The 22,259-nt window shown below is 60.6% G+C and overlaps 5 protein-coding genes across 5 annotated transcripts; 3 read left to right on the top strand and 2 right to left on the bottom strand.

Moving 5' to 3' along the window:
* Window positions 1-2,994: 2,994 nt before the first annotated feature.
* CHLRE_15g642976v5 (uncharacterized protein) lies at window positions 2,995-4,430 on the top strand. The gene is made up of 2 exons (XM_043070694.1): window positions 2,995-3,365; window positions 3,446-4,430. Exons 1-2 carry the CDS (start codon window positions 3,287-3,289, stop codon window positions 3,598-3,600), a joined length of 234 nt encoding a protein of 77 aa, XP_042916585.1. The 5' UTR covers window positions 2,995-3,286; the 3' UTR covers window positions 3,601-4,430.
* Window positions 4,431-4,564: 134 nt separating this feature from the next.
* On the top strand, window positions 4,565-7,144 carry CHLRE_15g642950v5 (uncharacterized protein). The gene is made up of 3 exons (XM_043070693.1): window positions 4,565-4,990; window positions 5,643-6,411; window positions 6,558-7,144. Exons 1-3 carry the CDS (start codon window positions 4,983-4,985, stop codon window positions 6,783-6,785), a joined length of 1,005 nt encoding a protein of 334 aa, XP_042916584.1. The 5' UTR covers window positions 4,565-4,982; the 3' UTR covers window positions 6,786-7,144.
* A 6,398-nt stretch (window positions 7,145-13,542) lies between these two features.
* On the bottom strand, window positions 13,543-17,264 carry CHLRE_15g642875v5 (uncharacterized protein). The gene is made up of 2 exons (XM_043070692.1): window positions 17,033-17,264; window positions 13,543-16,852 (listed from the first exon to the last, which is right to left on the bottom strand). Exons 1-2 carry the CDS (start codon window positions 17,234-17,236, stop codon window positions 16,418-16,420), a joined length of 639 nt encoding a protein of 212 aa, XP_042916583.1. The 5' UTR covers window positions 17,237-17,264; the 3' UTR covers window positions 13,543-16,417.
* A 100-nt stretch (window positions 17,265-17,364) lies between these two features.
* CHLRE_15g642800v5 (uncharacterized protein) lies at window positions 17,365-19,460 on the top strand. Its single transcript, XM_043070690.1, has 5 exons — window positions 17,365-17,422; window positions 17,532-17,663; window positions 17,781-17,893; window positions 18,117-18,202; window positions 18,322-19,460. Exons 3-5 carry the CDS (start codon window positions 17,815-17,817, stop codon window positions 18,730-18,732), a joined length of 576 nt encoding a protein of 191 aa, XP_042916582.1. The 5' UTR covers window positions 17,365-17,422; window positions 17,532-17,663; window positions 17,781-17,814; the 3' UTR covers window positions 18,733-19,460.
* Window positions 19,461-19,472: 12 nt separating this feature from the next.
* Window positions 19,473-22,034, bottom strand: CHLRE_15g643395v5 (uncharacterized protein). The gene is made up of 6 exons (XM_043070711.1): window positions 21,865-22,034; window positions 21,385-21,665; window positions 20,537-20,854; window positions 20,077-20,375; window positions 19,897-19,957; window positions 19,473-19,797 (listed from the first exon to the last, which is right to left on the bottom strand). The coding sequence occupies exons 1-6, from the start codon at window positions 21,959-21,961 to the stop codon at window positions 19,642-19,644; spliced, it is 1,212 nt and encodes a 403-aa protein (XP_042916581.1). The 5' UTR covers window positions 21,962-22,034; the 3' UTR covers window positions 19,473-19,641.
* Between the last annotated feature and the right edge of the window lie 225 nt (window positions 22,035-22,259).

The raw sequence follows: 22,259 nt of genomic DNA, 5'->3' as shown, positions 1-22,259 counted from the left end.
AATATTGGTAGATACCATACGTGTGATCGCCCACGTCCGACGCACCACCAAACAGAAAACGCGCATTGACACCTACCCGTGCAATCCCTACCTCGACGTCCACCCCACCGGAAGGTATACAATCCAAATCCCAGACACATACACTGATGAACGCACCCTCGCCCACGTCTACAGCCCTACTGGACGCCACATCGCATCCGTTACGCTAGGTACCTTGCTGACTCTTAAAGCTCGGTATGAACACGCCCTAGCTACACGCCCTACCATGACGCAACCAGCCCGCACCGATCTCAAGGGGGCTTCCCGGAAGACTTGGCTAAACTGCTACTCCGCGCACGGGTAGACAGCAAAGGCAAGACATGCAAGTCGGCCCCCGCACGTGAGCGCTCTCTCCCCGAGTCCCTGAAGCTGGCGCTGTATAACTGCCTTGCCTCGACACACTCAGACCCCGACCGCCCAGTGGGGCTGGTAGAACGCTTTGCCTCACCACTCAACTGCTCGGGCAGGGCCACTAAGTATTACAGCCAACACGCAGCTGACTCCCTCTTCGGGGCCTCACATGATGCGTACACGGCCCCGTTTGATGGCCTTTCCCTCGCCCACCCTGACCCTGACCCAGACGCCTGCACAAAAGGCACTGGCGTGGGCAACAGCATCGATCGAACACCTAGAACACCAGGCCACCCCCGCCATTACCTTCATGATTATCCCACAAGGCAAAGGCGCCGCCAGCCGGTGCCTTGCAAGTCCGCATGTCACCACCCTGGCCCTGATTCCGCCTGGCATATCCGCCTCTAGCATGTTAGATGGCCTCGGGGCGGCCGACAAGGCTGCCAGCAGCAAGCAGGGCTTGCAGCTACTCCTCATTGCGAACACCACAGGGGTACAAGCACTCAACTCCAACAACAACCTGACACGTCTCCAGACCTCCCTGGCCGAACTTGGAGCGGCGCCGCCACCGACCTCGCAACCCCCAGGGCGCCGACAACCACTGGAGTGGCCCGCGCGTGTAACCCTCCCCCGTGACCGCACAGCCCCACCGGGCCGACCATACAGCCACCGCGCAAAAGCCCGTGCAAAGGAGCTAACTCGACCCCAAGCCCCAACAGCAAGGGGCCTGGACACATGCCCTACGCCCATGCCCACGCTCTCTGCCCCCTACACCACACGAGCTGCCTTCCCCACTCGGAGCAGCAACCTGTACGATGCCGCCACCATTGTTTGGACCGACGGATCTTGCATCAAAGTTGCGGCCGGTGAAGATGGCAACGAAATGAACCAACTCGGTGCATGCGCGTGGTCCCAACAGACCGAACACATCTACGTCGAACCAGGCGGCCTCAACAGCACCAACACAATCCAGAGAGCCGAACTATCAGCCATTCTCGTTGCGTTAGAATACATCCGCCCCCGACTCTGTCTGCTGGGCATGACCCAAGTAACCATAGCCAGTGATTCCCTAGTGTCTCTCTACTTGATCCGCCGAGCCCTTACTGCCCCACAACGACTCCTACTATCCAAGCATAAAAACCTGCTGGAAAACATACTCCACGAGCTACAAATGTATGCCGACGCCGGGGTCCCAGTCCAGCTGCAGAAAGTCCGCTCTCACACAGGGCTCCACGGCAACGAGGAAGCTGACAAAGGTGCCGCCAAAGTAGCCGCCAACGACATGGAGGCCATGGGGCAGGCCATACGCTTACCACTAGACGAACCGTGGTCCAACATCTGGTGGCCCAAACGCAACTCTGACAATTCCTACCTATGTGACCTAAACCGTGGAGTCCTGAACTCATTGCCCCCCGAAGCACAACAAGGCTTTACCAATAATACACCAGTGCTGGGGCAATGGGCGGAAGCATCTGCCAACATGTGCCCCACCCTCAGCAACCGCACCCTCGCCAGCTCCACCCGGCACCCCTGGCTGGTCAAGCAAATACTCTACGCCCGCTACGGCTACCTCTTCAACGCACAGCTTAAACGGCGCTACCGCCTGGGAGGGAACGGCAACTGCCCCCTCTGCCACACCCCTGACTCCGGAGGGCACATCCTCGGAGGCTGCACACACCCTAAAATGAAAGGCGCGTACATCAATCGGCACAACTGGGCAGTCCAGCGTGTCGCCAAATGCATCTCCAAAGGGACCTACGGGAACGGGTTCATGGTCATGGACGCGGGCCCGCTAGCCGACCTGCCACACTATGCGTCTGCACAACGCCCCCCCGCCTGGCTGGCTGCGGAGAGGACATCATCACCCCTTATTACAAGGCTCAGACCTGACATTCTGTTCATCCCAAACCTGCCCGCCCATGAAACACATAGAGAAGGGTACCGCCCGCCCCTGAACAAAGCACGGCTGCCCATCTATATCCTTGAAATCGGTTACAGCTCTGACGTTCGCCATTTGGACAAGCGGGAAGAAAAATCTCAACAACACCAAGAACTCAAGCGACTGCTGGAAGCGGCCGGATGGACGGTCCACTACTCCACCAATGAATGCCTTGCGCTCGGAGTAACTGGGGCCATCCCTTGCAACCTCACTAAGCTGCTCACCTCTCAACTTGGGGTGACCCACACAGCCGCACGAGTATGCGGAGAGAGGCTCCACACACACGCTGTGAACAGTGCGGGCAGCATTATCAAAATGCGCCGAGTAACCGAACAGGAACTCAAACCGAGAGGTGGGTGAGCCACGGCTCCCCCACGCCTCCTCGGAGTGCGTGGTGAGGTGGCAGCGCGAGGGGGATGGGTCTCCTCGCCCTAGCCACCTTACCCCGATAATCCACGCCAGGCCCCATGGGCCGGCGTTTGAATTATTATTATTATTATCCATACGTGTGATCGCAAGATGATACAGTCGGATACACCAGTAAACAGGAGAACCTATAAAGGGAAGGGACAGGAAGGGAGAAAAGGGAAGGAGACTTGGCGGCTGGTTGGTCGGACCTAAGTAAGTATGTGCTAGTACAGGATTTCATAACCCAGCTTTCTTAATGCTAGCACACATGTTGGCTTGCGCGGCAATCGGATCATTTCTCGCTGGCCTTAAATGGACTCCGTCGAAGCTGATTCGGAGTAGGCAGCAGTTCCTTACGGCTGTTCTCCTTTCGGCTGTCTTTTGCATGGCTGTGGTCCTCGGCAACGTTTCCTTGGCCTTCATCCCAGTTTCTTTTACCCAAGCCATAGGTATTCGACATCAGTCTATCGTGGGCGCCTGACACGTAACCTGACTTCTGCCTCCCAAGGCTCGACAACACCATTCTTCACAGCCATCCTGGCCTTCGTTATGCAGGGCCAGCGTGAAGCACCTTTCACATACGCTGCTCTCATTCCGATTATGTTGGGCGTCATTGTTGCTAGCGGCGGTGAGCCGGCCTTCCATGTTATTGGTTTCACGTGTTGCGTCGCTGCCACCGCCCTCCGGGCCCTGAAGTCCGTGGTGCAGTCCATACTCATGACCGACCCCGCCGAGAAATTGGATCCCATGAGCCTGCTGCTCTACATGAGCTGCACCAGTATAATATTCCTGCTGCCCTTGACTTTGACGTTGGAACCGAACTCATTTCGGGAGGCAGCTGCGCTCGCGGCCAGCTCACCTAGCTTCCTGTACTGGCTGGTTGCCAACAGCTGCCTAGCGTACTTGGTTAGCTTGACCAACTTTCTGGTCACCAGGTACACCAGCGCACTTACGCTGCAGGTATGCGTATACTGCAGGGCAACATTGCTTTTCAACGGTGCTGCAGCCTGTCCGGCTCCTTTTCCCTCCTGATGCTGGTTATGTTGCCGTCTAACCTGGCACACTGCTGCACACCGCAGGTGCTATGTAACGCCAAAGGGGTTGTGGCGGCAGCGGTGTCTGTGTCCATTTTTCACAACGTTGTCACGGCGCAAGGATGCATCGGATACGGTGTCACCGTTGCTGGTGTCTTCAGAATGCAAGCGTTATAATGCAGCTGCTACGGCGACTGCTGGGCGTGCCGCTGGAGACGATGAGGCAAAGGATTTGACCGACCGGGAGCCGCTGCTCACTTCGGAGTTTGTCCACACGGGGGACATGCAGGTTCACAATTGTTCAAGCAAAGCACCCCCCAACTTCAAGGGCCTAGAGGGGGTTGCTATGTAGGGTTTGTCCGCTGTGACGTTTTGGGAGTAGCTCGCAAGCCGTTTGCAACGTTCCGGCAGTGGACCAGCCTACAGAGCTATGTACGGCGGGCGTTTGTGTTTTGACACGCGGATTGGAGGGTCGGCAGTAACACGCCCATACATATATATACGCACTTATAACCCGGGAGGCCCCTCGGGCACTGGTTATTGGCCCAAAATATAGTCCGTATTGTGGGAGGCAGTTGTTTGACACTACGTGGACCTCGCCGGTCCACTAGTCGCGCGTAGGTGTCAATATGCGGTTGGCGGTTAGTCAGCGTATCTTTGACCGTTGACCGCCCATATTGCCCGCTGACCGCCCATATTGCCCGTTGACCGCCCATATTGCCCGTTGACCGCCCATACTGCCCGCTGTCCGCCCATACTGCCCGCTGACCGCCAATATTGCCTCCTGCCCGAACGTACTGCTTGCTGGCCGCTCTACCTCCGACGTATTGCGCTAGCTGCCGCCTACTCAGTACGCCACGAATCACCACAGAAATTACCACGCAACCACCAAGGCACGCAGAACGCAGAACCTGGCAGTCCTCACAACCATGCACGCACAGCGTCCACCAAAGCCGCGCAAGCGCAAGAAGTCACAGTTGTCGACATCTCCGAAAGGAAGGCGTGCCCTTGCATCTTGAGCAGGCATCATCACGGCCGGGTGATGTCATCGTGGCTGCAGTAAAGTTGAAAAGACGCGGCGCAGTCAGAGCGAAGGTCCAGGACCACATGGAAGCTGGGATGTTGCCGACCGACCGCCCCACAGCGCCCCACAGCGCGCGTAGTGCAGCACCCAGACCCTTCCAACAAGAAAGGGCCTAATTTACGGGGGCATGCTCAGGCGGGGCAATGTCGGGTCGGGTTCGGGCCAACCTCACCTCGGCGCGCCCCCCTCGGGCCGTCCCCTCGGGCCTCCGGCCCTCGGGGACCGGCCCTCGGGGGGCGCGCCTCGGTTCGGTGGCCCTCACCCTCCCCTCCCTCCGCCCCGCCCCAGTATATCCCGTATTGCCCCACCCCCCGTGCTATAAACTCTACATATACGGCGCCCCAGCAGCCCCCTTCCCCCCGGGTCCAGATTCTGGTCGAGCTCAACGTGGCGACGTCCAGCCCAGCTGCCAGCCCGGTTCCTGCAACCGGCCGGCCCCGCTGCACCATGCATGGGCCGGTTCCTGGACGGGTGTGGGGAACCGTACTACGGGGGGCACCCGTCAGTTACCCCATGGCCTACAGCGCGTCATGTCCCCATGCAGCGGCGCCACTACTCACCATGCCTGACCGGCGCCAGTGCATACTTCCAGTACCATCTCACCCATTTACAGCAGCCAGTCAGCCTTCGTGTCAGCCCGGCCGCAGCTAGGCAGCCACCCTGGTTTGTTTTCCGCGGCCATCCTCCACTTGACAACCGCCTTGCCGCACCCTTCTTTCTGCCGTTCTCTTTCCTCTTGTCCTCGCATGTCCTCCTGGCTCACCGCGGATGCCTGGCTGCGTTCCAGGTGGGTTTATTTTGTGGGCCTGGCCGGTAACCTCCTGGCCGGCGAGCACTACCTCACCGGCGCGGAGCAGGCGTACAACCTCGACACGTTCAGCTTCGCCTACCAGAAGCAGACCGGCCTCATGCTCTACCACCCGCCGACCGCACTGGCACTGAAGCCCACGCGTAGGATGGGCTCGCCGGGCTTCCAAGCCCGCCACACCGGACGCCCGGGCCGCACACTGCTGACCCTGCCCACTGCCGAAGATGCCAGAGGCGCTGCTGACGGCGCCGCTGGCGGCGCCGCTAACGGCGCCGCTGGCGGCGGCGCCGCCGCCGCCGGCGGCGTCACCACGGGCATTGTCCCACCCGTGGGCACCACGCAGCGATCGCTCTCGCTCGCGCTCCAGCAGGCGTCAGCATCGGGAATCAGCAACCTGGTCGACGCCATGGAGCACACCACAACCGGCATGCGCCGCCACCTGGGGCAGGCCTCGCTGGCCATCGAGCAGATGTCGAGCACCATGGTCAACCGTGACGCCGCGGGATTCCAGCGTGCAGCTGCCAACGCCACGGACGCGCTCGACCAGGTGAACACCGCCCGCCACGGGATCACCGCCAACTACTACCAGGTGGTGGCGGGTGAGACGGCGGCCACACAAGCCCACCGCACCCGCGCGACCGAGCTGGTGGACATAGCGAACGACCTTGTGATCTCCGCCGACGCCCTGCAGCTGACCTACGACGCCGCCATCAGGCAGGCCAACAACATCGCGGAGACGGAGCGGCAGGTGCGCACCACACCACCCACCACACACCGTCCCCGCCTTCCCTGCCTCTCCCGCACCTGCGTCTTACCCACCCTACATAGCGCCCCTCCCGCCAACAACCACCCACCCAACTCACTCCCCGCCAACCCCACCCCGCCCACGCACAGAACCGCCTTAACCGCATGCAGTCGGAGCTGGCAGACCTGCAGCGGACGCAGGAGCAACAGCGCGCACAGCAGCGGGCACAGCGCGCACTCGAGCAGCAGGAGCACGAGCAGCGGGAGCTCGCACAGCAACAGGAGCAGGGCGGACGCGAGCAGCAGGAACGCGTGCAGCCCGCCGTGGATGAGGAGATGGCCGCCACCACGGACGAGGAGATGGCCGCACCCGCCTAGACACATAGCAACATGCCTGCAAACACTGACTGAAGCCACGTGGGCAGACAATCGAGAAGCCAGGACCACAACGACGTATAAGTCTCTAGGAATGCAAGAGAAGAAATGGGTAGCCGCGCATGAGGCACGGGAACTAGCACATGCAATAGGGTTGGAGACGCGGATAGGCATTAGCGACGAAATTGGATGGACGCTACATAGCGGTCAACTAACAACTAGCTGGCATCACGACGGGTGCAACATGACGGATGGAGTGAGACATGACGGATGGAGTGAGACGAGACACGTGAGAGCAGCTGCGTTACTGACGTGCCGGCCCCTGGGCCTCGTAACCGTGTGTCTTGTAATAACGATCATCCTAATAGCCGCAACACTAGCACTACAGACGTACTGGACACGCTGGACTGTGCTCCCTAGGACTTGGAGTGTAGACAGAGAATGGTCGCACCTGGCCCGGGCACTGGGACAGCAGGGCGAGTTTGGTGTGCCCCGCCAACAATGGCGAGCAATCAACTGCAACCTCACTCATGCATTGAACGCGAACGTTGCCCGCTCTAGATACACAAGCCAGCCACTGCCCACACGGCCGCTCGACACACCGAACAGACACGCCGGCAGCAAGAGCACACGCCTCAAATCAGCCACCCCCGTTGTCAGAGCAACGCACCAACACGACAGACAACAAGACAATCGCTCCTGTCTTATCCATGCAACCAACAACCTGCTTGGGAAACGCCTCTTCACACCCGCCACTATACACTCGGAATGGGAACGGGTGTGTCAGCTCCTTCACCATGATTCCCCGGCCTCGGTACCTACATGGGCAACATACCTAACCGCCAACAGTATAGACTACGGCCTTCTTAACCACTGCCTCAAAGTCACCACCTGCTCCCCCCTGCCAGCTGTCCCCCACGTACAGCTAACGGCATGCTCCTTCCCTGGCGGCCTAAGCCAACACGAAGCACTCAATACCATCCCCTCTGAATCCCGCCACATCGGATTTATCCTTATCCATGGCGGACACGCCCGAACCGTGAAACACGCAAACAGCCGTTGGTGGTTGCACGACTCAAACGAACCGCGCGCAATCCCCCTCACGAACGCCGACACGGTGCAACCTGGATACTACCGCTGGACGGACCTAGGGCGCGGCCTCGCCCTAACCCTCACCTACCAACGACACCCCGAAATATCCACCGATTTCAACATCCGGGATATCCCGACAACCAAGCCCCCCACCACCCGCATCACCCTCTCACACGAGGGCATCCGCCTCACCCCTGTTCGCACCACCACCACCAGCACCCGCCCACAGGCAGGCACCAAACGCAAACATGGCCCAGACGCCCACACCGCTGGGCAAACCACTGCAACCAGCACCCACCCTGTGCCCGCAGCCCTCCCACATAACCCCTCCACTACCCCCGCCGCTGCCCCCAATACTGCCCCCGCTACCACACCACCCCCCGGCCCACCTACCATTGCTAACCCTGGCCCCGCTACACAGACCAACACAACCACACACGCCAAGCCCAAACCAGCGGGCCCTACAAAACGTCCCGCCAGGCGCACACCCAACCCCACGCCGAAGCTACGCAAGCTCAGCACAGGCGCCTCCAGTACACCACCGCCAGCCAAGAAGCCCCAACAGATCACCATTACCATGGCACACAAGAGGAAACGCGCGGCCACACTCCAAAACACACCAAATGAACCCGTAGCCGGCCAAGCCCAGACCAGCCCCTCCCCACCCCCTGACGGGCGTATCGCTGTCCTCACCCTCAACACCAGGGAACTGCTGAGCCACCGTGAAAGCATCCTCCACACGGTCACCACACACACACCGGACATAATCTTCCTCACAGAAACCAAAATTCCCACCCGCCTCCACTACAGCATGGGCAGTGCGAAAAAGGGCCTCTCCTCACACTACCAAACCTACACCAGCAACGCACCCTACAACCCAAGGGAGGGAACCCGCCCACATGCCGGCGTCATGGTAGGTATCACCCACCGCTTTAGCCGCCCGTCCGGCACCACGGACATGAACGCACACAACACCGACGCACGCCTGGCAGGCCACGTCTGCCACATACGCATTGCACCACCCCAGAGCACACCAGTACACGCCATCGGCATATACGCCCCCAGCGACGACGCCACTCGCGCTGCAATCTACAAGTACTGCACCGACCAAGCCGCCAAAACGACAGCCGCCAAAGAGCATCTCCTTATGGGAGGCGACTGGAACGCAGTGATGTTCCCCTCCGACCGCAGCACGGGCGAGCTGAACGCTACGGACCACGCCCACATTGCCTTCGCCACCTCTGCGGGCCTACACCCACTCACACTGCCCACACACGAACACCCCCGGCCCCACACATACCTACAAGACCAAGCTACGGCACCACACATGAGCCGCATTGACGACCTACTAGTAAGCCACCACACCCACGCCACCATCACCACAACAGGAGGCGGACAGGAAACGGTGCATGAATGCGGCGACACCCTTGACCACCGTGCCCTCCTCTCCAGCGTCCCCCTCGCTGCCCTCCGCCTCTACCCCTTCCCCGCGGCACCTGCCGCCCCCTCCAACCCTGACGCATGGGTAAACTACCATCCACCGACCAAAGACCAACGCGAGAAAGCGCGCATCAAGATGGAGGAAACCATCGGACAAGAGATCGCCGACCTACTGAACACGCTACACCCCGCACACCTCGCCGTCACCAATAAGTTATACCCTGCCGGCCTCACCCCCGCCCAAGCTGAACGGAACACACCAAGCCCTGCGGAGTTCCGCGCCCTTCCCGAAGTTAGTGCTGCCGACACCACGTCCATCAGCAACACACTCGAAACCATCCTCCACAAGTGCCTGGACGTTCTCAAAACCTACTGCGACAAGAAACCGCCGCGTGCCAACACCACAAGCCCACGACGCCACACGTCCAAAAACGTGACGCGCCTCCTGAATACCACCCGCCAGCTCAAAGAAAAACTCACGGCCGCCCTTACCGCCACAAACGCAGCGGGCGCCACCCCACCCACCGGCACGCCCCACCCCACCCCGACGCCCCCGCCCTACACTACCAGCCCCACACCTGCCCCGGCCCCCACCGACGCAGACACACCCACCACCATCAGGAGCCAGCTACTCAACGCACGCACCCTCCTCCGCGCCGCAAAAAAGGAAGCCAGAAAACTCAATACCAAACGCGCAGCCCGCGCCTTCCGACGACTGGTTGCAACACAGCCAAAGCGCGCGCACCAGAAGCTCTTCGATGAGACGGACCAGCCACGCGGCACGCCCGCCCTCACTGACCCCATCACCAAAGAAGTCCACACCAAGCCCGAAAAAATTCTAAACAGCATCCACCAGCACTTCACCGCCCAACTCCTACCCATCAACGGCCCACGCACAGGACAATACAAAATACCCGACAGCGAGAAACAGTACCCCTGGAGCCGACCCGACGCACCCGACCGAATGCCGGCCCTATCCAAGCCAACCGACGCACCCGCCACCCTACTGCCAGGCATTGCTGACAGCACCACGTTCTTTGGCTGCGTCAACCACCTGTCTCGCCGCAAGGCCCCGGGACCCGACGGAATACCGAACGAGCTACTCCAGACAATACCCACCAGCCTACAAACAGCCATACACCAACTCATGACTCTCATGTGGGTGAAAGCACAAATCCCTACACACTGGACACAGTCCGACACCGTCCTCCTACCCAAAAAAGGAGACCCCCTGCTGATACAGAATAAGCGGCCCATCGCGCTGGCGAACACCCTCTACAAGCTGTATACCTCCCTCATCACTGTGAACGCCGCCCTGTTTAGCGAACAAGCCCACATCTTCACGGAGTCACAAGAAGGCTTTCTCAGAGGCCGCAATACCGAACGGCAAGTCCAAAACCTGCTCCACGCCATAGAAGACGCCGCCACCACCGGACGCGACCTCTTCCTACTGTACATTGACTTCACCTCCGCATTCAACACGATAGACCACGACAAACTGCTCATCGTCATGCACGACCTAGGCTACCCCACCGACCTGATTGAGGTGGTACGGGACCTATACGGCAAAGCCGCCACCAGCGTGCGCACTGAACACGGCACCACACCCCCCATCCCTATCCAACGCGGCACGGTACAGGGCGATGTCCTATCACCGCTACTGTTCATCATCTTTATCGAACCGTTACTCCGGTGGCTCCATGTTGGCGGGCGCGGATACCACTACGGATGCCTCACCAAAGCCGAAAACGATAAACACAACCTCAGCTCAGGCGCCTTCGCCGACGACCTGGTCACAGCCACAACCCAAATCTCCAATCTACGAATCCAAGTTGAAAAAATAGAGAAATATGCAACATGGGGCGGCCTCAAAGTCAACGTCTCCAAATGCCAACTGCAAGGCATACTCCACGGCCGCGCCCGCGCCGACCCCACCCTCGGTGGTCCCCGCAGCAAACCCCACCAAGCAGCGCTCACCAGAATGCTCGAAGGCCAAATACGCATAGATGGCACCGCTATCCCATACAAGCCCCCACATGAATCCTACAAATACCTCGGCATCCATATCGCCCCTACCCTAGACTGGAGTGCACAAGTGCAGTACATCCGGGAAAAAATCAAGAAGCGAGGGCAACGCATCGCCACATCACTCGCCACACCGGACCAGAAACTCCGAATGATACAATACACCATCCACCCAGCAGTGGCCTACAGCCTACCATTCATGCCGTACAGCACACACGACGTGGCCAGCCTCGACGCGCTCGTTGCAAGCACTGCAAAAATGTGCTACGGCCTGAAACGTGGCTTCCCCACCCGCGCTATCCTACAACCCACCAACACCCTTGGCCTGGGCGTAGGTAGCATCCGCGAACTATATGTCCGCCGCGCAGGCAAGGCCCTCGTCCAGGCCCTCAACGATGGGGGCAGGCTGGGTGCCGTCACCCGCGCCATGCTACACCTGCAACACAGTGTGGCACAGAGAGTGCCCGCAGATCAACTCCACACGCAATGCCGCTTCTACACCAACCTAAGACAACTCTCGCTGATCAAAGACGCGGGGCTGGAGCTAACCCAACAGGGCAACACATACCACACCACGCTCCACGGCCTGTCGGCCCTCCTTACACGCACCGCGCCGCCAGGCACCGACGCGGAACAGGCCCTACCTTTCCGACTGATTCAACCCCTCCTTGAACTCACCAGCGACTTCCGTGAGCTCCTCAACCCGGACCGCACCTGCGTCATCGACACCAACAGTTTAAAAAACAAGTTCCCGCGGGCCCACAGGCGGCACAGGATAGCCCTCAACCGCCTTACTCTCGCACTCCACGCTGAAACCCGAGCCCGAGCCAAAACCCACAACAGCACCGCTCCCCTTACCTCTGTCCAACGCACTCTCCCGGACGGGCACACCTTCACCGGTCTTCACACGACCCACACCGCACCTGCCGCCGTCGACTGGGGCACACTTAACCGCTTCCTCCGCCAGCGCGCCCCCGCTGCCGAACCGACCGCCAATACCGGAGAAAATGCCGCGGCCGCCACCACAGCTGCCACCACCGCCACCGCCGCCACCGCCGCCACGGCACACCACGATGGCGAAAACCAGACACCTGCACAAACACGCCGGCCGGGCACACAGCAACGTAAGCGGGCCTGCATCAAGATGGTCAAGGAGCCCGAAGGACGGGGAGCCCCGCCAGCCGACGCACCAAAAGCGTTCGACTGGGATCCAGCACTTGACCCACTTACAGACGCACACTGCGCAGACCTGCTCGATATCGCCCCCAGCCTCATCGGCCGATCCAAGCCCCCCAACCCCGAAGCGCACCTCAGACGCCTACTCCTCGGCCCCACGCCCCCAACCACGTTCACACACCGACACAAGCTCAGCCAGGAGGAACAAGACGCTTACCTGGCCGCCACGTCCGACACCTGGAAACACTTCAGCGAAACCTACCGCACCAAAGCCCTCACCACCACCAACACCCTGTATGGACACCAGGAGCGTGTGCAGCACGTAATAGCCCGCACCACCAGCAAAGGTTCGCCGTACTACCGAGTCCAGTGGGAACCCACTGTCATCACCCCCGGCTCCCTCACCCTCTACGCCCGGAATCGCTACCGCCCCAAACCCGGCGGCCTTACCTGGCTCCTTACCCCGGGCAACGAACCTCGCGTCCTTGTGGAATGGGAAGACCTGGAAGAACCCGCCGCTACCCTGGAGGCACAAGACAACCAACAAGAACTCCTGGACGCCCTGCACGCCCGCCTTGCTGTCCCCCTGGCCCCCCGCCCCCCGGCCCCCGCTAGTGACACGCACCTAAACCCTGACCAGCGACAGGGCCGCTGGACAGATGCCAGCAACGACACTGCACGAGGGCAACGCACTCTGCGCCAATACGTCGACATCAACGTCGAGCCATGCAACCCCAGCCGAGACATCCGCCCCACACAAACATACACCACCCAGCTCGGTATCCTCCCCGACCCTGGCTCCACGGCACACAGCACTCACCTGGCGCATGTGTACGACCCCCGCGGACGGTGCATAGGCACCATCAGAGCAGAGCGGCTCAACCTCCTCTGGCAACGCTACCAGCATGCACAAACAACCTGGCCCGAAGCGCACGCCAAATACGACCAGGGCAGAGGCTTTGCGGCGGCCATCGCCCGCCTGCTCCTCCGATACAAACCCGGGGGCGGCTCCAAATCCCACCCTGTCACTGAAAAAGGAGAACGCATTCTGTGCGACGGATTGACACAAACCCTGCACACGGCAATAGGCAGCACAACAGAGCTCTTCGCATCACCCCTTAACGTCTCGGAAGCCGCCACCACCTACTACACACTGTACGAAGAAGACATGCTCTTTGGGGCCAACTATGACGCGTACTCCCAGCCATGGGATGGAATTGCTGTCGCCTACCCCGAACCCAACACCGAAGACGGAGCACACGCGGTCCGATGGGCACTGGCATGGGCCGAACACACCGAAACCCTTACAAACACCCGCAACCCGCCAACCACTGCCACGCTGATCATCCTCCCCACCCAACGCAACGCGCCATACACACGATACCTCGCCCACCCCAGAGTCACACTCCTTGGCAGCATTTCCGCCACAGCAACACACGCCCTTCTCGGCCAGATCCACAACGACGCAGGCATCACCCTAAAACATGACCTGGTGCTGGTCAGCAATACACCCGGAGCCCGACTTGCCCAGTCCATACGCGACGCCCTAGGCACGTCTCTATACCTCTCAGGCATGCCCGTCGAACCGCAGCCCCAACTCACCTGGGCCCACACACGGTGGGTGACCAAACAGGTCCGCCGGATGACCCGCACCCGCCCGGCAGCCCCCCGAGTAACACCCCCTCCCGTACCGGCCACGCCAGCCACCCTGGCCCCGTTCGCGGCCACCCAACCCCTACGCCTTAATCCCCGCGAAGGCTTCTACACCGATGGCTCAGTACAGAAAGACGCCCTTGGTCAGCCCAGCGCGTGGGGGGCCGCAGCGATCGATGCCCGCACGTCCCAAACGTATCAGATCGACGTCAACCCTGGACAACACGGCTGCAACACCATAACAAGATGCGAGCTCTCGGCCATACACCAAGTGCTCAAGCTCGACGAAGTGCAAGCGCTCCCCGAAGTCACAGTTTACACCGACTCCGCTGCGTCGTTATTCCTCATCCGCAAAACAATCAACCAGCCCCAACTCCTTACCTTCAGCAAACACAAAGCGCTGCTGGATAACATCCTCGCGCTCCTGAAACGCCGCTCCCACGCCGGCCGTCGGACAAACCTCCTCAAGGTCAAAGCACATTCAGGGATCACGTACAATGAACTCGCAGATCAGGCGGCGGTGAAAACCGCCAAGGGAGAAGAGATGCCCGGGGCCGAGTGGCTGGTCGAGGAGTCCGATAACGACCCGCGTAGTAAATACTACTGGATACGTAAAACTATCAAACCGACTGTGGAAGGGGTGCCACGAGAGAAGAACGAAGGACACTACGCGCATGACCTCAACCGCGGCATCGCCACGCTCGCAGCCCCGCACATCGCCCAAGGCCACACCCGCGAAACCCTCTACACTGGTTTCGTAGCCAACGCCATCCCAGACCTGGATATCAAATCCAGCACCCGAACCCTGAACCTGCAATCAGGCCGACACCGCAAGGCCAAACGCTGCATGGACTACTTATACGGGCAACTGTGGAACAACAAACTCGCAGCCCGCTTCGGCCGCACAGTTACAGGCCGCCGAGCCCCCCGCGCTGGCCCCGATACCCCCGCCCCATGCCCACTCTGCCGCGGACCCGACTCCGGCGGCCACATACTGGGAGGCTGCCACAACCCCCAACTCCGTGCAATGTACATTAAACGACACAACACTGCAGTCCAGGCCATCGCACGAGCCATCTCCCGCGGTGACTGCGGCGGCTGCTACATGGTAATGGACGCCACGTCTAAAGCCGACCTGCCAGACTACGCGGCTGACAACCGCTTGCCGCCATGGCTGCTCCCCGACCAGGAGGGCAAACCAGCAGGACGCCACCTCCACTACCGCCCCGACATCCTACTAATTCCTTCCATCTCCCTCGCCGCAGCCCTAAACCCAGACTTTGTAGTGCTGCCCAGCGAACACGACACCATCCACATCATCGAAGCAGGATACACCGCCGACACGAACCACGCCGCCAAGCAACACGAAAAAGCACAACAGCACCAGGCCCTTGCAGCCGACCTGCGGGAAGCGGGATGGAAAGTGCAATACACCCCACAGAGTGCCATCAGCCTCGGGTTTGCAGGTACAATCCACAAAGATCTCCACCCCCTCCTCACCTCCCTGGGCGTCACCTCCCACAAAGCGAGGCAGTGCTGCGACACCCTACACGACCACGCAGTCGCCACCCTCAACCACATAGTCCTGACCCGACGGCGCCTCGAACGGGGACTGCCAACCGGCAACCCAGAAGGGATGTAGCATCCCGGCGGGGCGCAGGCCTAGCCTGCACGCCCGCCCGCCGCCAAATGCTCGGTAGTGGGGGCGTACAGGAGGTGGGTCGGGCCCACCTCCTCATCTCCCCCCACTCCCTTAATCCACACCACTTGCCTACGGCAGGGTGTATTTATTTCTATTTCTATTTCTGCCACTGCTTCATGTTTCGGGGGCTCCGCCCCTGACTCGCACAATGTCAACACTGACACGATACGCCCACTCCTTGGTGTGTCCTGCTCACCTAATTCCACTTTCCCGTTAGGGGAATCCCTGTCTCCCGCCGTCAACACTCAACACGCATAGATACAGCCCTTTGAGCGTTGTTACCATATGCGACTACTTCTAGCGCTCGGTCAAGGCAAACATAACGACCGCCCCCAACATCATTAGCGCTTCTATGGTGGTGTCCATCCGTGAGGCAGACTATGAACACATGCAACAGTGTAACAACAACAGCTATAACAAGATCGCGACCTCAGCGCTTGTGATGATCTGTGGTCAACAGCCGTCATTGATGTGCGAGGCCTACGTCTTCCTTGTTGCAAGTCGTGGTGAAACAATCACGTACAGATGCAAGCACAGCTGGCGTTGCTTAGGGCACGTGCGCTAGTACCCACGCAAGCTGATACGGGAGCACGTTGATGACGTCGGGTGATGCGCCATGGCGAGAGTGCATCATGTGCAGCAGAGCAGCATGCAGGCGCCGCCATTCATCTATGGAAACGGGCGCGTGCCAGGCCTCCCACAGGTGCACGACTTCGAATCCGTGGCCGTACACGCTCCACGCCACGTCAGACGTGTTGGTGATGATGGGAGGACCGAACGTGTCTGCAAGTGCGTTGCCGGGCGCGGTGGGAGTGGCTGCAACGGCCATGCCGTCAGGTGTGGCGCGCAGGACGCGCAGGGTTGGCAGGTTGCGGGCCCAGAGTGCGAAATTCACGGCACTGGAGAAACTGGAGGGAGCGTCAGGTGGGCCCAGGAGAATGGCACCGGTCCATGCGCCGGCAGACTGCACTTGTTGGTGCCCCTGCGTAGGGTGGGGGATGGCGGGTTGGAGTGGAGGTGTGGGCGTGCAGTGGAAGGCATGGGGCCGCAGCAGATTTTGGATGCGGCAGGTAGAGGACGGGACGTACACCGCACACCTAGACTCCTAAGCACGATGCTGCTGCTGTGCGAGTCCCTGCCGCACGCGGACGCGTGCCCGCACCTGCTGTAGGAGAAGGTCGTATGCCCATTGCATAGCGTGTTCGCTGCCGCCCATGGCGATGGCGTCAAGGTCGATGCGAGCGCCACGGTCATGGAGGAGCTGCAGGATGGGCAGGGGCGCGCCAGTGCGGGCCGCGGAGGTGAAAGCCGAGTTGTATGCCCAGGTGTCCTGCGCATGGGCAGGCGGTACGGCTGCAGCCACCATGGCAACTGTGTCCCAGGAGGAGGTCTGTGCAACCACGTGCAAGTCGCGCGCGGTTATGCTGAAACCGCGGCGTAGGAATGCTTCTGTTCGTGAGCAGGTGCAGTAGGTGTGCGCGGCCACTTCGGACGGCAACTTCTGGATGGCGGGGCTGGCGTCGCCTGCTCGCGTGGGACACATCATCTGCAGGCAAGAGCACCAGGGGGGTGTTGCATGCGGGCGGCAAGGGTGGCGCGGGCATGGAGGAGAGGCATGGATGTGCGGTGGGGCCGAGATTGACTGATACGTTGCTGTGCAGGTACGTCAACCAGATCATCTACGAGTGCGAGGCGGAGCATTATCCATTCGGCATCGAGGAGGCGCTGGAGGAGATGTGTACGGCGGTGTGGGAGGCGGCGGTGCAGATTGCGCCGTACCTGACCAAGTACAGGTGAGGGTGCCGTGTAGCCGCGGGGCTGCGTGCAAGGGCAGTACGTGCAGGATGGTTGTGTGGGGGGTCGCGTACCTAGCACTGACGTGGTGCTGCACGCTGTCGGTCTGCGCGCAGGGACGAGTTCTTGTCTGCCTGGGGGCGCCAGGCGATGTACGGCGACACGGCAACTAACCTCGTGAGCATGACCAAGAACTGCGCGGTGTCGTTGCACTTCGACACGACGGACGGTGAGGCTGGTGCGCAGGGGTGCGTATCAGAGAAGCGGTGCCTGTGTATTTGTGTGTGTGTGGGGGGAGGGGCGGGCGGTGGATGAGTGAGTGGGTGTGCGTGCGAGCTTGCTCGTGTAGATCTCGGAGGGCGGGCGTACTGTGAGGCAAGGTGGTGGTGCTGGTCTGCTATCTGCGTGCTGCTAACGAGTGTGAATTTCTTCGCGTGGGAATTGACACGCAGGGCCGTACAGCATCATGCTGTGGCGCCACAACGGTGCCGGCAGCCTGGACGGCGGGCATTTCTTGATGCCTGGCGCCTCCATCAAGGTAAATGGCCAGGTGGTGCATCTCTGCGGGCGGGTGTGGTTTTGTGTGTGTCGGCCAGGCGCGCGTATAGTGAGCTCGCGATGCGGACATGCAAGTGATACGGGTGCTGTTGTTTGCAGGTGCTGCCGACCGACATGACGATCGTGGTGCTGGCTGCTGGCATGGTCACGCATGGGACGGCGCCCGTGCTGGAGTCCACTGGCGAAGCGCGGCGGTACGGCTACTCGCATTTCCTGCGTGTGCCGGCCATGGAGCGTGTGGCGCGGCTGATCAAGGCATCTGGCGGAAAGAAGAAGATGGAGGAGCTGCAGGTGCAGGGCATGAAGCGCGTGTTGGCTGCACGTACAGCGGCGGATCGGAAGGCGCGGCGGGATGAAATCCAGAAGCAGCGGGACGAGCTCCTGAAGAGCGCGCTGGACGGCGAGGCGCTGCCAGAGGGCGAGCATTTAGCGTTTGCTGTGCGAGGGTTGAAGTGGCACCGGGACATTGTGAAGTGCCTGGTATGGCAGGACTTCAAGGGCAAGTCCTGAGACCTCTAGCAGGAGGAGCGGGTGGGTAGTAGTGGTTCGTGTAGAGGCGTGTTGGGCTGTGTAGGTGAGAGCTCATGGGAGTACACAACGCAGATAGAGCAAGAACAGCGGGAGTTTCTTAGGCAGCGCCAACAGGTGCGAACGCTGCTGGGGAGTTGGTGTGTTGCAGTGGGAGTTGGGCCATGCACGTGAGACAGCGAGTGGCTGTACAGGTGTTCGCATTTGCAGGTTAAAAGAACTGTGCCATTCGTGTCAAGCAAGTGCATGGAGTGGGTGGGTGATGAACTGGATTGTGGGGTAGAGCTGTGGGCGGGGGCATGCGTTGGGGAATCGGTTTTTCTGTGAGGGCGTGTGGGTGCGCTAAGGGCAAGGTAACAAGACAGCGTGGCTGTAGTCAGTTAGCAGTGTAGGGTTGCGGTTGGGGCCGGGCTGCAGCGGAAGTAGAAGTAGGGATAGCTGCTTATTGTGGCAAAGATGCGCGGGATGTCGTGCTGGCGAAAGCTTGCAAAGGTAGTGGGGTGCTGGATGAGGCGCATGAGGCGCAGTGGTGCATTGGCTGCGGTGCTGGAATGGACAGGAGGCAGCGAGGGCAATGACATGAGATGAGCGGTTGTATACAATGAAGGTGTGCAGAAGTCGCAACGTTGGCAATGTGCAACATCAATGTGTTTGTCGTGGTATCATAAGCAGAACTGCGCCAGACTGTGAGCACTGAGACTAGGAAATGTCAAGCAGCCGCACAGAAGATACATCTACGCAACAGCCACAGCTTCTCAATAGCGTATTTGCGCGCACTACCAAGCAGTTCAGAAATGCCTCCGTGCACGCATGTTGCGCATCAAAGCCAGGAATGCAGGTTGGTTCTAAGCAGGGGTGGAGGCGTAATCAGTCGTGGAGGAGTAAGCAGCATTACGGCAGCTGCGCCTGCACGGTGGCGCCCGCGATAGTCCAACGGCTGATCTGGGCATGCTGCGGCTCATAGGGAGCGGGCTGTGCTGCCCAAGCGAGTACGGCGTCCAGCTGCGCTCCGTAGACGACGCGCGCCACATCAGGCGGCATGGTCACCTTCAAGGTGCGGGGAGATGCGAGAGGCACGCATGGTCAGGTGGAGCGCAAGTGGAGTGGCGGGTGGTGGATGGCATGAGCGGAGTCCAGGGAACGCACCAGGGTGCCATCGTATGCAGCCAGCGCGGCCGACAGCAAGTAGCCGATGAGGTTGTTGTTGCTGCAGGCAGACAGGTTTGGATAAAGCGCAGTGTGGTGAGCAAAGTGGTTGGGTGATGCGGGGCCGAGGTTGGCAGGTACGTAGCCCAACCCATATAGGAGAACGGCTTACGCACTTACTCAAGCACGACTGGCATGAAGGCGCCATACACAGGCGCGTGGCTGGTGAAGGCGGCCTGGTCGATGTTGGAGTTGAGCGTGAGCATGTTTTGGTCATGCACCAGAAGCTCGACTAGGATGTGGATCAGGAGGGGAGTGTCGGGCGTGACGCCCATGATGCCGGTCTCCATTGTCGCGGTTATCTCCTCGCCGCGGTTTTGCGCGGCCATCAGGAACAGAGCACGGCGGCCAGCAGTGGGCTCGCGCAGCTTGTTCAGGATGGCGCGACGCGAGGTGGGTGTGCGGAGCGAGAGGACGATCTGAGGCACGGACAAGTGGGGAAGGGCGAGTGGAGAAGCGGGGTGGCAGTGGTATGTACGGACACCGTGCAAAGCGAGGGAGGCTGGGGAGTGTAGATACAATGGTATGGAGGTGGAGTACGACTAACAGGTTGTTGCAGAGCAGAGCTGCGTAGGCTCACCTGGACCGTGACAGAGGGGCGGCGTACCAGGGCGTTGAGCAGGCCTGCGTAGAAGATTGGGACGCCTTCGAGCTGTAAGTCACCATCGTCATCTCCTGCTGGCGGCTGCAGCATAGCGCCAGCGATGGCGGCGGGCGCAGCGTCAGCGGCAGCGGCGGCACCAGCAGTGGCACCGGCGGCACCAGCGTCCTCAGCAATCGCAGGCAGCGCAGGGTCAGCGGCGGCAGGAGGAAGATGTGGAGGGATGACGATGAGGTTCTCGTTGAACACGGCATGGAGGGGTGTCAGGAAGTTGATGGGCACACGAAGCGAGGGCACCTGCAGAGGCGTATGTGGAAGGCGCGGAAATGGATACTTGTCAATACACGCTGAGGACCCTAAGTGCCGTATGCAGGCGGAGTGCGTGACACAAGCAGTGGCAGGTGCAAGGTAGGTGCTGTGGTACTTGGTGCCCACCAATAGCCTGCGGGCAGCGCTTACCATGTTGGGAGGTGCAGTGAGTACCACCACCGAACGAGGTGAGGTCGCCAGATTTGCGCCGACTCCCGGGGTTGAACTGTTGGTTGACTCCACCATGGAGGTTTGTAATTGTGATGTGGTGAGGCACGTGGTAGCGGTGCGAGTTGTCTGCTGTGGGCAAGGCAGGTAACCGGCAGTGAGGTGGCTAAGTTGGTATGGGATAATGAATCGGGCAGGAGGGAGGGCTGGATAAGAGGTACGTGCATGGTAGGCGTGCCAGGTCTGCAGGACGATAGGCATTAAAGGCCCTGGAGGTGCAGCTGCGGGCCCGAGCACTTACCCATCACGACGCTGATGACGTTGAGCACAACGTTGCACCTGTCGCTCACAGCGCGGATGGTGCCGTCATCACCTAAGATATGGACTCGGTCAGACTGGACGCCCACGGCGTGAATTGCAGGGTGCGCGGCGTTGGCGGCGCCGGCCAGCACGGTGACCACCCATCCTGAAAGGCTGTGCTCGCCGGCAGTGCTGGGCAGGTGGGCGTGGGTGACACGGGTAGAGCGCTGAGATGTGGACTGCATGCGCTTCTCGAGCGCAGCTGCAAGCGACATCCCGGTGGGCTTGCTGGGTGGCGTGCTGGACGTAGGGGCCGCAGGCGTGGCGGAGCCTGTATGCAGGGACGAACGCAGCAGAAGTCGGAATGGATATCGGCAAGAGGACGTGCTGCAGCGCGGCTGTCAGAGCAACACACACACACACACACACACACACACACACACACACACACACACACACACACACACACACACAAGGAAAGCACGCGGCTGTGTGATGTCTTGCTCCTGGCAGCTATAGGAACGACTCACTGCCAGGCTTGCCGCGTCCCGTCATGGTGATGATGTTGGTGTACGCAGCGTAGGTGGGCTCGACGAACGCGGTGCTGTGGAGGTGGGCGTGAAGCATGGGCAGGGACGCGCAGGGAGGCTAGGTTGGTTGGCGTGCGACAGGAGCATAGGAGTAGCAGCAGCGAGGGCACAGTAGGATAACCGGAGGTGCAAGACAAGCACGGAAACACAGACGTGTGGGCTTGATGGGCGGGCGTGTTTAGGTCAGGGCAACTCGCCTGTCATTGATGCTGGTGGGGACGGTGGCGTTGATGCAGTCAGGTGAAGTGCACCTGCGTGCAGGCGCGGCGACATCGTGGACGGAATCCAAGGGCCAGCGCTGAAAGCATGGGGGGTATGACAGGGGCAGCGAGCTG

The sequence above is a fragment of the Chlamydomonas reinhardtii genome, chromosome 15 (assembly GCF_000002595.2).
Source record: "Chlamydomonas reinhardtii strain CC-503 cw92 mt+ chromosome 15, whole genome shotgun sequence".
NCBI classification, from domain to species: domain Eukaryota; kingdom Viridiplantae; phylum Chlorophyta; class Chlorophyceae; order Chlamydomonadales; family Chlamydomonadaceae; genus Chlamydomonas; species Chlamydomonas reinhardtii.
This window is presented reverse-complemented; position numbering and strand designations above follow the sequence as displayed.